This window comes from Colletes gigas, unplaced genomic scaffold (assembly GCF_013123115.1).
Source record: "Colletes gigas isolate AHSC1104 unplaced genomic scaffold, ASM1312311v1 Colletes_gigas_Sc00017, whole genome shotgun sequence".
NCBI lineage: Eukaryota > Metazoa > Arthropoda > Insecta > Hymenoptera > Colletidae > Colletes > Colletes gigas.
This window is the reverse complement of record NW_025106646.1, coordinates 861,264-876,458: the sequence shown is the minus strand read 5'-3', so window position 1 is coordinate 876,458 and position 15,195 is coordinate 861,264. Positions and strand designations below refer to the sequence as shown.

Below are 15,195 nucleotides of genomic sequence, written 5' to 3'. Positions count from 1 at the left end.
AAGAAACTAGTTCACCATTCGAAAACAAACCGCGATCTTCCAGATTTTTTTGCTCCGAATTAGGTCCAAATCGATTCATTTTAAAAAATTAGTTCATTATATATTTGGACATTATACAGGGTGTTTGACCACCCCTGGGAAAAATTTAATGGGAGATTCTAGAGGCTTGATTAAGAGTTATTAAAAAATTAAATTAAAAAATTTCAAATCGTTCTGAAAAAATTATTTTTGGTTGCGCGGCTCAATTACAATCATTTTTGGTGAATACACATACCCCTGAAATCCTATCCACTTTCAAGAAAAAAATTCAAGTAGGTCGTCAAATTTTTCGGTAAAATTAAAAAGTTTCAAATCCTTCTAAAAAAAATATTTTTAGTTGCACGAGTCAAATACAATCATTTTTGGTCAATAGACATACCCCCGAAATTCTATGCACTTTCGAGAAAAAAATTCCTTACCGAAAATATATTTTTTGGCCAGAAATGTTACCCCAAAATGACATGCAAATCTTTAAAACGTCATAACTCCTGAACAAAATGCAAACTACGCGTATTTTAGTGGAAAATATGTAGAAGTTGCAAAAATATTCGAAAAGTTGTTCATTGAGGCCGCAAAATAAGAACAACCCCATAAAAATGGTTCAATTTTCAAACATCTACAACTCCTACAATAGTCAATGTATTTCAATGAAACTTTTTTTTAACTTAGAGCTCATGGGTACCTATAAAAAAGTATTACACAACTTTTCTGTAGGGCAACGAACAAAGTTATTAAAAATGAAAAAACTTGTTGAAAGTTATCATTGAAATTCTTCCCTCATTTACTAATTGTCTATTAAGTGTACGTACATACAAAGAAAACTTCTTAAATTGTAGGTGAAAGTTATGAATAATAAATAAACACGTTGAATATATACGAGTTATCCCATTTATAACGAATAACATATTTTTCAAATATGTTGGATTTGTTTGTCAAATATATTACAATTTTAACACATGTCAAAATTAAAAATAATCGATCATATTATTCAGAAAAATTAGGCGGAGCATTACCTTTTCTTTTTCACAGAAAAAATAACGTATCGCGTGCGGGTAAAATTGATTTCATCTGACAAGCTGCATCCACTGCAGCGACAGTTCCTCGAGATGTCTTTGCATTAAGAGCATCGCGTCCGTCGATCCTCGCAGTGGGAATTCCGATCGATATTGCCGCGGGTCTTGAGCGAACTGTATCGATGATCGTTAAGCTTATATCATGCAAATTGAATTTACTGTTAGTTAAAGACGACTCAGAATGCAATTTGAAGATAGGATATCGCGCATCGCGGAGTCGAATGAAATTACAGGGACAGAAACACAATTACATTCTCGATTACCGTGGCGTATTACTCTTCGTAACAAGATAACGCGAACGAAATATGCCTTGCAAAAAGGATCCATGACCAAAGACTTCCGTATCGCGGCCGCTGAAAAAGTCTCTAAATTCGTTTGGGATCCATTTTTTTCAGTTTCGTCGCAAGTTCGATGGCTGCCTGTCGCGCTGTATCGAAGCGTCTCTTTAAAAGGAAGGCGTGCACGAATAATATTCCCTGTTTGATTAATGATAGAGGCACCGTATCAGCGTCTTAGTATCTCACCTACGGAATCACAATTCGACCTAGCCGAGTAGGTTTAATCAACCTTTTCATTACGCGCGCCATAGTGCGGCGCGAGTTGATAGATCACCCGGACGTCGAAGGTGATGCGATCTTTTAGCCGTTGCTATCAACTATGAAACGTGAGTCGGTCGGATCGAGCACGGTTTATGTAAATTCAAATTGAATGGACGGAGCGCGACGACGCGTTTTCGAGAAGGACGGATGCAAATGAAAATGTTACCGCGGAAAAAGGGAGAGACTCGACGATCGAACGTGAACGAAGAAAGAATAACGCGTGAAATCGACGCACGGCGTCGTCTCTTTGCAACAATCGCAAGATCGCACGCGCTGTGCGAAAGGATGACGGATGCAATGATTAATGAAACCGGGCAAAGAATAACTTTCAATTTTTCGTTTCTCTTCGGCGTTTCACTTCGGTGTTTCGATGTTTTAGGCGATGGAATCTCTGGACTTTCTTTTATTAGACATTTCCAGGCCCCATTGGTGAGCTGTCTAATAAAGAATAGAACGACCTTACGATCGAATATATTTGGAATCAAGATGGTGGCGTTTTTTTCTGGATGATTGAATTGGTATTTCTGAGTCTTAGAATTTCGGTCTTGGAACGACCAGGGGCTCAACAAAATGTTTTAATAGGAATTCTGGAGTTATTATAAGACTTAACCCCAGACGCTGGGTCTTTTTAATTATTCTTCTAATCTATAATAATGTAGAATATTTGTTTTACCCACGTGTTAGAAGACACGATGATTCTAATTTAGTCCTAAATATTTTTGAGTTTTATAAAATACCAATGAAATATAAACAGTCACAAAGAGCATAACGAATACCAGAAATGTTAACGTTTTCAGCTGTCGTGAGTTTTTATTAAATCTCTAAAAAGAAAAGCTTCCTTTTCTTCTAATTCTCAAGTGACAAACTAAGGTAATCTTCATGTTTAGTAGTAGCAATATTCACAGATGTTAATTTTTGTTATATATCGAGAATAATAATAATACGAAGCAATGAGATCGTTCTTGCAAGGTAAATAAAACAAAACAGTAAAAACTATGTAAAAATTCATTGACAACAGTCTTAGAAGGAATTTAATTGGTAAAAATGTTTACTTTTCCTCCCAAATGTACACGATTGATCAAAACAAAGAATGTCTCCTATTGATCATTGTTGAATTTAAAGTATTTCCTAACACACAATTACTAAGTTTGACTCGAGGCAACATAGTTGTACAGAGTCTTTTTGTTGCCTCGTATTACCCCTCGGGTTAATTCTCGTTAGTTCCCAACAATACAGTTCCATCAATCATCTCCACTCGTTTCTCTAACAAAGTAACGTTCCTTTTCGAGTAATATATGTTTCTTCTTGTAGGGATGAATTTTAACTTCAGTCCTACTTCTGAAGTTGTGCAGTCGTTGAATTACGTTGAAAATATGGCGTTGGAAACTTCTGCTTGAAACGTTTGAATTGTACAAACGAGGTTGCAGAAAATATTAACTATTGCACTGGTATAATGAATTTCTTAATACGGATTGTATATTAACTTGAGACTATATGTACGTCAGTCTAATTAATAAACAGTGTCTAAAGCTTATTATATAGTGTTAATAAATCTTGTATTGATCATAGTAAAATAATTATTTTCATGTCAAATATCTAGCACTAAACACATGTGTACTTAGAATTATATTACACTATATTATATTATAATAGACAGAGACAAATTGACAGAATTCTACAATTTACATATTTGTTGACATATTGCGCTTGTTCCATTGTTTTTCTTTTTCTTCTATACATTCCAGCAATAAGAATACTTGCTTTTTTTTACTTCTTCGTTGCTATGAAACTTGACTCAGCATAATGATTCCTTGAGGCGACTAAACAAAAAGAAATCTGATGGATGAGATGTGGACTATAAGACAAATGTGGTAGAACCTCTCACTATAATTTCACAACGGTTTTAAACGCTAATTGTGCAAGCGTTATGCTAAGGAAATAGCACCCTTTTTCTCTGCAAACCTTGTCATTTTTACAGTATCATAGTTCATACCTTTTTGTTGTTCTAAAAAATCAAAGAAAATTAGACAAATTGTCAACGTAAAAATTGATTAACATTGGTCAAGAATTTTATTGTAATTTTTAAAACAGTCACAGTAATATCAATTTATAATATTTTTCAGCTCGTATTTTTTTAGATTCTGTCTGTAACATTATGCAATTATATATATATTCTTCCATTATAGTGCAAATTAAATATTACGAGCAATAATACATTAAACCAATATAATAGCAATTTATATATTTAAAAAACAGAGAAAACTACGATTACTGGCATTTAGATTGTTTTCATTAGAAATCCAACTACTCTAGAAATTAGAAAAAGAAAACTATTTCTCTGTATTATTTTTTCATTTTCAATGATATCATGTTTATCATTTTATCTGGAATACGGATGCAAGAAAAGGAGCATTCTATTATTCGAAAATTCGTTTAACCGAACACTTGTGTCTCCCCCATCAATTTAGCAACAGTTTCTCGTCAGACATTGAACCGAAACGCCCGATAACGAAATCACAGCCAAGCACAAATTGACAGCTAATGACAGCGAATTGCGTAGTTCCCGGTGACCTATTATTCGTGTCTGAAAGGGAGATTCGACGAGAATCCCTTCGTCTGGCGAACCCTTGCGCCGAGAAATGGAAACGCGCGCGCGGTTAAATCGGTGGAGCGTATTTATAAATCGGGCCATAATGAAGCAGTTATGATGCTGACAGCACCGACGCGAGCCCGTTGTTCTTTATGCTTTTCTCGCCGTGGGAAAATGAAAAATCACGGACACGCTTAATTTTCCAATTTATTTCGCGTGTCGTACGGTCCACGACCGACCATAGAAAGTGATGTTTCTAATTTATGGAATTATCCCCGCGTAGACAAGGGTCAATTAACCTCGATCACCGGTTTAGAAACCTGTTCAGTTTGTACGACACTTGTTCGAGTTTTCTTAGGCTCGCTCCCGATAATCCGGACACGCTTACAGACCGGTGCATTCGTCTCGCGGCGCCCCGTATTAGGCAGTGGAAGTGATTTTGAATTGTTAAGGGAGTTACGCAAGTGGTAATAACTCGACTTAAGGTAAACTTGGCTACTTAACGGACGAAACGTTTTCAAACGCCATTTTCAGACTTAACGAGACGGATTAGAGCTGTACTCGGGAGAATGACATTAACGTCAACGTACTTTGACTGTCTCGGAAAATTTATATCGCTCCAACGTATTCTGTTATAAGGCAATAGACGCATCTACTATCGTCTAAATAACATTTAAAAGTAACAAATAATTTAAAAGCCTTTGTTTTTAACAAGTAAATAAAGCAAATAACTAAATACTGCCAGAGTCGAACGACGTTGTCGAACAGAGGCTTTTCAATTACTTGTTATCTTTAAATGTTTCTTAAATACTGCGATTTGCAGCATCTTTTCCCCCATTTATTCCTTTGACTATGTTTCACAGTGACTATAAAATTTTAAAATGTCACTGTATTCGCAAAAAATTCTCCAAGAACCCCTCAGCATCCTCCTTTCCACCTTACCTATATTGTTAAAAATTGATTTCCCTCTCTGTCCAACAGGAGGAGATTGGTGAAATCATCGAATCGGCACCAACGACTCCGCTGACCATCGCGAACGAACCAAAGTACCACCCCCAGCCAGTAGTTCAGCCCGCGAGCCACGCGAACGACCAAAAGAAGCCGTTTCCGGCGAATAGCGGCGTCCTCAGACGACAGAACTCGGCCGGCAGGAGCTGCACGGTCGCCGACGACATCGGCGATTGGTCGAACAACATCCTGGCCGAGTTCAACACGATCATAGAGAAAGAAATCTACGAACTGACCAAAGAGAAATCGAGACAGGAGCGGAACGGAAACAAGGAAGGCTCCAGGATCGTGCAGTACAAGGAGCTGCTGAACGAGTTCGGCATATCGGACAGCGAGAGTTCCGCGGGAAGCTCGTGCGGGACGAGCACCGATCGATCATCGTCCCGGCGAAACAAGGAGATCCGCGATCGACGAAATGGAAAGTTGTTCTCCGACGAGACGGGCTATCGCTTCCTGTTGAGCCCCGGCTACGGGGAGCTGCAAAATCGGTCCGTTTCACCGGAAAACGGGCATAGAAAGAGCGGTAGCTTGCCGGAGAATCTCCAGGACGTGATCTCCAGACGATACCCGCCGATAGAGAGCTACGGCTACGACGAGTCGCACGATCCGTCGCCGACGAGGTTCATGGAGGATCAGATCGATCGGAACACTTCTAGTCTACCCTCGAAACTTGATCGCGGACGCGACAGGGACGGGTCGCGCGCCAACTACCTCAAATGCAGTTACGACGAGCCAAAGAAACACGTAGAAATAAGTTCGAATATCAACGAGGTTGTCAGCGACGCGAAGACCGCCGCGCCTTCGCGGATCGACGAGTCGAACGCCAAATTGCCGCCGAGGCAGCGGTTGGACGCCCACAGGAAGACCAGTCTGCCGTTGAACCTGATGAGCCAGAAGCGAAGGAGGACGCCCAGGTTGTCCAGGATACGACGCAACGACGATCACATGGATCCCGATTACGACTGCGACGAGGATAAAGTTCCAGGCGGGAACAGAACCTTCGAAGGGTCCGCGCCAAAGTCCGCCCCTGTCACGCCGACCGAAGAGAAGAGGTCCCCGTTCTCCAAGCTGCTATGGAAGAAACACGCGCCAGTGTTTCGCGAGAACACGGAGGACGTTGTTCTGGTCAGAGTGTCCTCGCTGCCGGATCAGGACTTTCTGGATTCGGAGAACGAGACGTCGCGAGGTCCCTCGGATAAGAATCGGATTAATTCGAAGGAGGGTATCGCGAGAAAGAGAGCGGTCTCGCCGTTGACTTTACGCTCGGACGTATCGGCGAAGAGGCTGTCCGAGTCCGATAAGGACGTCAGGGAGATCAGTTCGGTGGATCTGAAAAAGTTCTCGCTCTCGAGATCGAGGGCCAACGACGTGGGCGTCAGCTGCGATCTCCCGGAAGACGACAACGTTGAGTCCGTCGACAGCGCCGATAGCGGAAAGTTTGATCGAATACGGAACCTCGACGCGAAGAAAATAATGGACGAGCAGAGCTCCAGATCCGGTTCGGTGAGTCGTACTACACCTTTTTTGGTTGTTTTTATTGTTTTTTTCTTTGGGACTTCCTTTCGTGCAAGAGACCGGAGTTATGAGCTGCGATGTTCACTGTCACCATTGTTTTTTGTTTTGTTTTTTGGAAATGTACAGTTACTATCAAATTGTCGGCATTTCTAAACTTTTTCAATTGTTTAAGATTCTTGTTGTCGCCAAAAATTTTAAAAAGGTTCAAGAGTAAGTACGTCTTTGGGTAGAATATGTATTATTTTTTTTGCAATTTTTTATTCTCTTCTTTTTGAAAGTAAAATTATTATCGTTGGCATTTTTAAAGTTTTTCATTTGTTATTATTATTTGGCGTGCATTCTTTTAACATCAATTGAGGCGTATAATTTCAAAACTCGTGTTCGTTTTTTCAGTATCCTAAGATACTTATTGCAGTTTGTCTTTTTTTGGCGGGCCTAGTTTTACTTTTATGAGTAACGAAACAAAACACTTTCAGCTACCAATTTCTCTTCAATCTCTGTTATCGAAGATACGGAACGGTTCTGGCTCGTGTTGCCCGAACAGTCCACCGATGGATTCGATCACTTGCTCCGACATGGCGACGCAAACTTCGCCAGCTATTTCGAGAAGTTCGAGCTTCACATGGGTCAGCGATTGCGAGTCTCCGAGAGGTAAACTTTCAAGTTTTTCCAAGTACCCTTAAAACTTCTACTGGTCGATCATTATTGGAAGTTCTGGTTATACGAGTATTTCAGTTGTCAGTAACTTTTCTGAAACGAGTCTATTGTTATTTAGTCAAAGCAGTTGATGCGAATATATAAGAAGATTATAAATATAATTCAATTTATAATACAATTTTAATTTTTTAAAATCTCTGTAATGTCTTTTTAGTGGTCAATAGCATGTATGATACAAAAATTAGCAGAGAAGTCTTAAAACTTTTTTAGAGTATCTGGCAATTCACAGTCAGTGTCGATTTTTACCATCTGACTCATTTATTTATTTATGTAGTCATACTTGACATTCAAATTCATGCTCATTAATGATAATAAAGACTTTTCAAGCCACTGAAGCATAAAATTATACTATATTTTGTATATGCTTTACAAATAAGTATTCAGAATAAAATACAAAATAGAAAGTGTGTACAAGTGTAAGAGAAATATTCTGTTAAATTTCTCTTACACCTGTAGTAACAAATAAAATATTTAATCTATCCAAAACTGCACTCTAAATGATAACAAATCAAGTGGTCCTTCTTACAATAAATACACAAAGCTTAAAGTGTTTATAACATGCTTCTTTCTAAGTAACGAAAATTGTTCAATTAAATTAGAAAATAAGAACATGTGTTATGTTTTAAGAAAACAATTTTAAATAACATACATGAAAATAACCCTGGATTAATTATTACAATTACAATTTATAATCACTAGTGAAACAACAGTGCATATATTTAACAGAGAAATCAGTATCAGTATAGTAAAATTTGTATATGAATTTTGCTAGGCAACAATTTTCGGATGCTTTTAGAAATTTTCGAAGGACTAGAAGCGAAGCTCGATGCAGATTGACAATTGTATAATTGTGCTTCGTTAATTAGCTTGATCTTCGCTGTCAATTTCCAGAGAAATTGTCTAATACAGAGGATTTACTCTTATCTTCGAATGTTCGCAGCGGAATCGCAAATGGATTTTCAATCGTTACAAGATGAAAGCACATTGGATCCAGCGTCCCCGCAAGACACCGTTGACGACGACAATAGATCCTCGTCGTCGTCGCAGGATCTTCTGCAGAGCATGGACGAGATTTCCTCCGGAAGTCTCTCGCCGGATACAACCGACAGAGCATCTCCTCTCGAAAGTGGCATTGGCACCGCCAGTCCTCCTAGAAGTACAGATCGACGGATAGTTAAGCGTAAGTCAATTGTCCTCTCTTGTAACCATATTACGCGTGGCGCTGAAATTCCAGCGAATATTTCGTAACACACGACTTTGTACCGAAATTGGAGAAACGATCGTTTGGGCTTTCGTTGATTTTTTATCGCGACGTACGTGACAGAGTCCAATTGAAACTTCAAGAAGAATAAATTTTTTATTTGTGTACTTCGTACTGGAATATTATATTATTTAACACTGATTGATATTATACTACTACAACAATGAAAATATGTAAGAGTAGAAGAAGCAGAAGAAAAATACTCGGAAAAGTTCGAAACGACTACAGTTGGAAGAAGAGAAATATGTAGGTGTTGGGGGAAAGTTGTGGGGCGTTGTAGGAAAATATTTTAATATTTATTAAGAACTTGTATCTGTAATTTATTACCAGAGTTTATTACATACGTAAATATCATCCGAATCATATTAAGTTTGGTGTCAGTTTAATAAAAAAAATATCACGAATATGTTAAAAAAAAATTCTATTGAAAAAACAAAAAATAAAGAGGTTCCACATTTGCCTTAGTATTGTACATAAATATTCGACAGCGGATCATGTTACATTGTCCCTAATAGTGGGGATGAAATTTGTACATATAACGCAACATGCCTTCGTGCATTAAACGAGGGAGTACTGCACCCACATCAGCTTTGCTCTTCTTTCATAATGACAATACACTACGCAACTAGGGGGTCGTTTAACTATTTCGTGGACCGTAAATAGAAGAAATCGGGTTGTCGACGATGTCCAAAACAGTCCTCCGTTTTTTCGTCGCAGCCCCGTCGTCCAACAAGTGTCATCGCAAGGAGACCTGGGAGAGGATCCGGCGGCGTCCGTCGAAGTTGAACTCGCGAAACGACAAGCATTCCCAAGACGTGTGGATAAAACGCGAGAGCGTGCACACGCAAACGAAAGAAACCGACGACCAATATTCCCAGGACGTGGTGGACAGCAGCAGCGGCCTCGACGACACCCTGCCGAGGATCAAGCCCCTACGGCCGACGAATCTGCCGTTGTGTGAGTTTCATTAACGCCGCGCCGACCTACGCTAATCGAGCCTCTAAATACGCCGCGCTACGGAGACGCAAACGACACCACGAAAAGCCTCGTCGTTTAAAGCGACGATATTTTTCCCCCAAAGGGGAACGCCACTTTTGCCCCGTACGTTCCCGAGGGAATTAACTCTTGCCCCACGCGCGCGATCGTGGAAAAAATTTTCGACGGAAATTAACGTTACACTCGACTCCGCGGAAATAGATAGAGCATATAAAAATCCCATTATCCCCGTGAGAAATGACCGGTCGAAATAAAGGACGATCGTTATCTTTGCACGGCGACGGGTAACGAGCACGCTGTCTAATAATTTTCCGATAACATCGCAGGAAACGATACTTTCACCCTAGAATGGCGCAGCGGATTTGATGGCGATTATGAGTAAGATTGTCTTTGATTTCAACGATTACGATTCACGCCGGGGAATGGTAATTGGAATTTGGTGGTTGATGCTTGATAACCGATGACTTTTTCATGAACGATGATCGATCGGTTTTTAAAATTCAGTTATTTATCTGGAATGACGAATGGCCCACTGTCGCTGTAACCTGGCGCTTGAAAAAGGATCGATGATAATTAATCACGAAAATGTTTTTTCGTTTAGCGTTTCGACTCGTTGGTTTTTGATTATTTTTCGAGTAATTATTAACCTATTAATTGTAATTGTTAGACGTATTTATAGTCTTTACGAGTTATATGATATGACGCCCTCAGCTGAAATTTTTACCCACTTCTATAGGAACATATAATAATAATGTACAAAGGTTATTAGAAATAGTTATAAAAATAGATCACAAGGGGCACTCGAGTTAAATAGTTAAACTTGGAATATAAATTTTGATGTGTTCTAGAGATATTGACTTCTGAAGTTATAAGATTGTAAGAATGAATAACATCTATTGATATATTGTTGTTTGCATTCTAAACAAAATTCTTTTCGTGTTCATTGGATTTAACACCATTAAAATTATTTTTATGAGATGCTCTGTAGTAAAAATTGTACAAAGTATCTGTTAATATTCTTCAATTATTAAAATGGAAAATACTATGAATCTGCGAAGATATTACAATCGTACAATGTCAGTTCACTACTTTCATACTTGTAAAACAACAAAGAGAATAAACCTTTAACTACTGTTTAAATTAATATTCTATTTTTCTATTGAATGAATATATATTTATGATTACATAGTATCCATTTTTCATCAATTATAAATTCCTGCCAGTCTTATCTTGTATACATTTCACTATCATTAGTATTACAAATGAGTATACAAAGAAAAGAGCTGAAATCTTAGTTGAAAATGTCATATTATACATCCTGTGAAGGCTAGTAAACATCTGTTGGGCAAATTTATGCATGCTGTAATTCCACTTATTACCAATGAGTGTACGATTAAAATCATAATTACAAATAGAATAGATTCTCGCTAGATTGGATCGAGACAGAGTGGAATGAATGCCTTGCTCTTTAAAGTTCAATAACATTATTTATACCTCCGAGCTGTCCAAGCATGTTTATCTCTTGAGTCGAGAAATCCAGGTAGTAGTTCGCGGAATTTCTCATTTCGTCGGGTTAGAAAAGGAAGGTGATTGTCGAGGATCTCGAGCCCCAATATTCGATACGGGTATCAGTCGAGTAATTACAGCGGTCACGTGCGCCTGTTTCTCGCGAGCAAGGACAAAATTGTTTTCGTTGTATGAAAATTCTAGCCAGTCTATTATCGTTCGTCGTCGCGTTCGCGTCTTTTCGTGAATTTCTCCGTTTTAAATTCGGACTCGGTGAATAAAATTTTTCGGAAAATATTATTTTACTATTAGTCAGCACTTGGTAAGTAATCAAATTACTACCATGAAGAAACGACATTACTCACACAAAAAATTGTACTTTTTTAAAGTAATCTACCAGTTTATGAGATGGTACAGCTACCTCGAATTCATTTTTTTACAACTATTTCGTTAATAATTTGATTTAGGGCAAATAAAGAAAATTAAATTTTGTTATACAAAAATATGCAACTTAACGTCTTGTAGACAGGTTATTTAAAAACACCGAGCATCGAATGTTCTCTTTGACTACCATATAATTTCTCTATAAAACACTTCTTCGTATATTTCATAAATTATTCGGGATGGACAAGTTATACGACTATGTATTATATTTTTCAAAATTTTCTGCAACCCCTAAGAATTGTTTATTTATTGATTTACAAAACCCTTTAACACAGTAGAGAAAACATAAACCCAAGTCCATATAAAATACAATTACACAATCAATGTGTTAACCAATTAAATAACGAATGGGTATGGTTCAAAGGCGATAACCAATACTAACCAAATTGAGTAAGGATGACTTAAAGAAGTGACTATTGTGTGTGAAAAAATCCACCATAGGAGTCATTAACAAGGGAATAGATTTTATTTAAGGAGTCACTTAAAGAGGATCTGAAGAATATATCGTCGGTCTAAACAGCGGTCGCGATCTAATTCGTCGACGTGGAGCATTACAATTTATTAATTTGCCAATGACCGAGTTGAAAGACAAAATGATATATTAACAGACAGAAAAACGATTCGATTTATTAAACGACATTGTATAAGAAACACAAATTTTAACGCGACCTCCTGCAACGTCGCGTTCTATAATTTAAGAAGCTTTGTTTCGTAGCCTTTCGCAGAGTGAATAATTTCTTTGGTCATCTGATCGATAGGTTTGTCCACCACCGCGAGTAGTTCATTAAGCTCTGGAGAACTGTTGGAAATGCCTCCTCGAGCACCTTCCTCGCCTTCTGCCGCTAGCCTTCAGCTGAAACCGGAACCGCTGACCGTGGAGATGGGCGGAAAAAGTAGCAGCGCTCCGTTGTTGGAGAACAACGACACGGAGAAAACCAACGGGAAAGCGCCGGTGAGTATTTTCCTCAATTTTCGAATTTTCATTACGGTAGATTTCGGGTCCATTTTGAACCATGTTTGAATTTTATTATTTCGCATTCCTTTACAAGATTCCTTTGCATCACTGGCATTTGTAAATTCCTTATTCATTATTATTATTGTTCAACTAGAACTTGACTATCCAGAAATAATCAGTTTGTATAGATCAAAATTATTCAGAAGTTGTATTTTAACACAAAACAGTCATAAAGTCTCTAAATTCTTCAGCAACACCCATACATTAAAAATTCTCTATTCTGAAACATGTCAGTATCGTTTCTCCACACGTTAATTATTTTACAAAATTTTATAAGCGATAATATTTTCTGTGTATAATTTTTATTTAATTTTTCCCTACATATTACTTCCTTTTGCACCAAAAGGTTTTCCTCGTTAATAAATGAATACTAATAAAACACCTGAAAAGCTGTTTGGAACAATGCACGTTCTCTGATCCTCCAACGACGATCGATCATGGCGATCGATGATGAATAACCTCGTTGCGCGTCCGGATAGACTGACAACTGTCCGAACCCGTGCGAAGCGGTACCGTGTCTCAAGAGATATTTTTTTAAATATCGATAACAAGCACGCGCCTAACTCCGTAGAGTACCAAGTTCGGGGTTTAGCCAGAGCATCGTCCTAGCCTCGATACGGTGCATTAATCACGCGGCAGTAAAACGTGTATGGCATTTGGCATCGAGATTACCAAGCGGAGATACGTTCCTTCGACTATTGCTCCGTTCGGTGATCCGCGCTTATGGGCCACCATTAGTCTCTGCCCACGTGAACGCGTGTACGTTGCGTGGCATTGACCATCGCGAACATGGTATTTGTATTTTACTCCGGTGTACCGTGGCGTGTACAGTCCGTGTGGGCCGGCCGAGGCCATCGTAAGATTGACACTTTGTTGGTACGATGAACCTTAATTTCCCTTTCATGACAGGTATCTCCACCTGCTACGAAGGCGAGTCGAATGTCTCGCGAATGTAAGGGTTTATTCGCGTTAGAGCAACTGACAAAAGCGGCCAGTGTGGCGAAACGGTGTAGGGGAGGAAAGCGTCGCGACGCTCAAACGTTCTGAACAAAAATTGGGCGACAACGATCGCAGGCTAGAAAGAACTCGTCTTCTCAGGGTGGTGAACGTGCTTTGACTTGGTTCTCTTTTTAAAGTCATCCATCCACCCATCTAACCCCGTGGTGACACAAATTGACCGATTCGCGGTGAATTGAATTGGTAAAACGAGCCATCCTAGAGTGCTCTTAGATCCTTGAGTGCTCTGCTTCGTATTGTTTGCTATGGTTTGTGTTATTATTATTATTATTTCAATGTTACGGAAAGTTCATTCCCTTTTTTATTATTGAATATAAAATTAAATTTTCAGTGTCGAAGATCCCTTCTCTAGGTGGACGCTTAAGGAATTCTTTAAATGAGTGTAGCAGAATAAGAGTTGTTATTATTAGACTGTGGATGTTTATGCATTTATGGGAAAGTTTAATTCTCAGAAAGCTACTTGATGACGTTACTTGTGAAGTTTAATTCTCAAAAAATACTTAAAATAAGATACGAAATATTATATTTAGGGGTTGAGGCAACCCCTTATAAAACTTCCATTTCATTAATTCTATTATAATCTATTATTTCATTAATTATTATAATCTTTAATACGAACCCAAATGTATAATATTGGACGTAAAACATATTTTTATATCTTGCCTCGAAATAAATATATAGAAACAAAGTAAGAAAAATAAAAAGTGGATGCAAATATGTAGTAATAATATGTATGGAATATACAAAAGAGCATATAAAAGAATATTTATATTTTACATGCATAAGTGGAGGTAATATTAAGCATACAGTGGATTTTTACTATCGTTTAAGGGAATAAATTCAATTTTTATTTGGAAGCGATGAGAACCGTAGCGAATTTAAAGATCGATACTCGTTCGAACTACCTGCTAATTTTAGATACTTCATCTACAGTTTTCACAGTTAATTAGTTGGATGCAGTTTCCGTAGTCGCTTTTTATACCAGGGATTAATTTGACTTTGTTCGTTGCCGGTCGTTCCTGTTTTATTTTCTTGTTAGATTGAAAAAAAAGGGTCCCCTCTACGGCCTCGTGCTAAAATTATCTAATTCGGATTAAAATTTATCAGGGTTTAAACCAACTACAGTCCTCTAACGATTTAACGAGATTTAAAAAGCAAATCTCCTCTAAAATTATATGCCTGAAAGTATTTAAATGATTTTTAACGTATTAAAAATTTGTGAAAATCACACTAAACTTGAAAGACCCCACTAGCCTTAAGAAACTCTGCCATTCGAGGACTAATGATTTAAATGCTCCATTTTGAAAGTATAGAATGAAATTCCACAATAAATCTCTTCTGAAAGAGAAGGGTACAATGCAAAGGTGGACTAACAAAATATTAAAAGCAATATACTTGTCGTTTTTGGATACATT

At 38.1% G+C, this 15,195-nt stretch overlaps 1 protein-coding gene across 4 annotated transcripts in view; it reads left to right on the top strand.

Moving 5' to 3' along the window:
- LOC122400368 (rho GTPase-activating protein 7) overlaps nucleotides 1-15,195 on the top strand; it is a 476,120-nt gene that overhangs the window by 164,588 nt on the left and 296,337 nt on the right. For 2 of the 4 annotated variants that reach the window (XM_043401798.1, XM_043401797.1), the window contains exons 3-7: nucleotides 5,283-6,812; nucleotides 7,301-7,475; nucleotides 8,482-8,721; nucleotides 9,520-9,759; nucleotides 12,507-12,700. In XM_043401798.1, coding sequence (XP_043257733.1) covers nucleotides 5,283-6,812; nucleotides 7,301-7,475; nucleotides 8,482-8,721; nucleotides 9,520-9,759; nucleotides 12,507-12,700 — 2,379 coding nt within the window. The remainder of the gene's footprint in view (nucleotides 1-5,282; nucleotides 6,813-7,300; nucleotides 7,476-8,481; nucleotides 8,722-9,519; nucleotides 9,760-12,506; nucleotides 12,701-15,195) is intronic. The other 2 variants (XM_043401799.1, XM_043401800.1) reach the window with 2 other exon arrangements.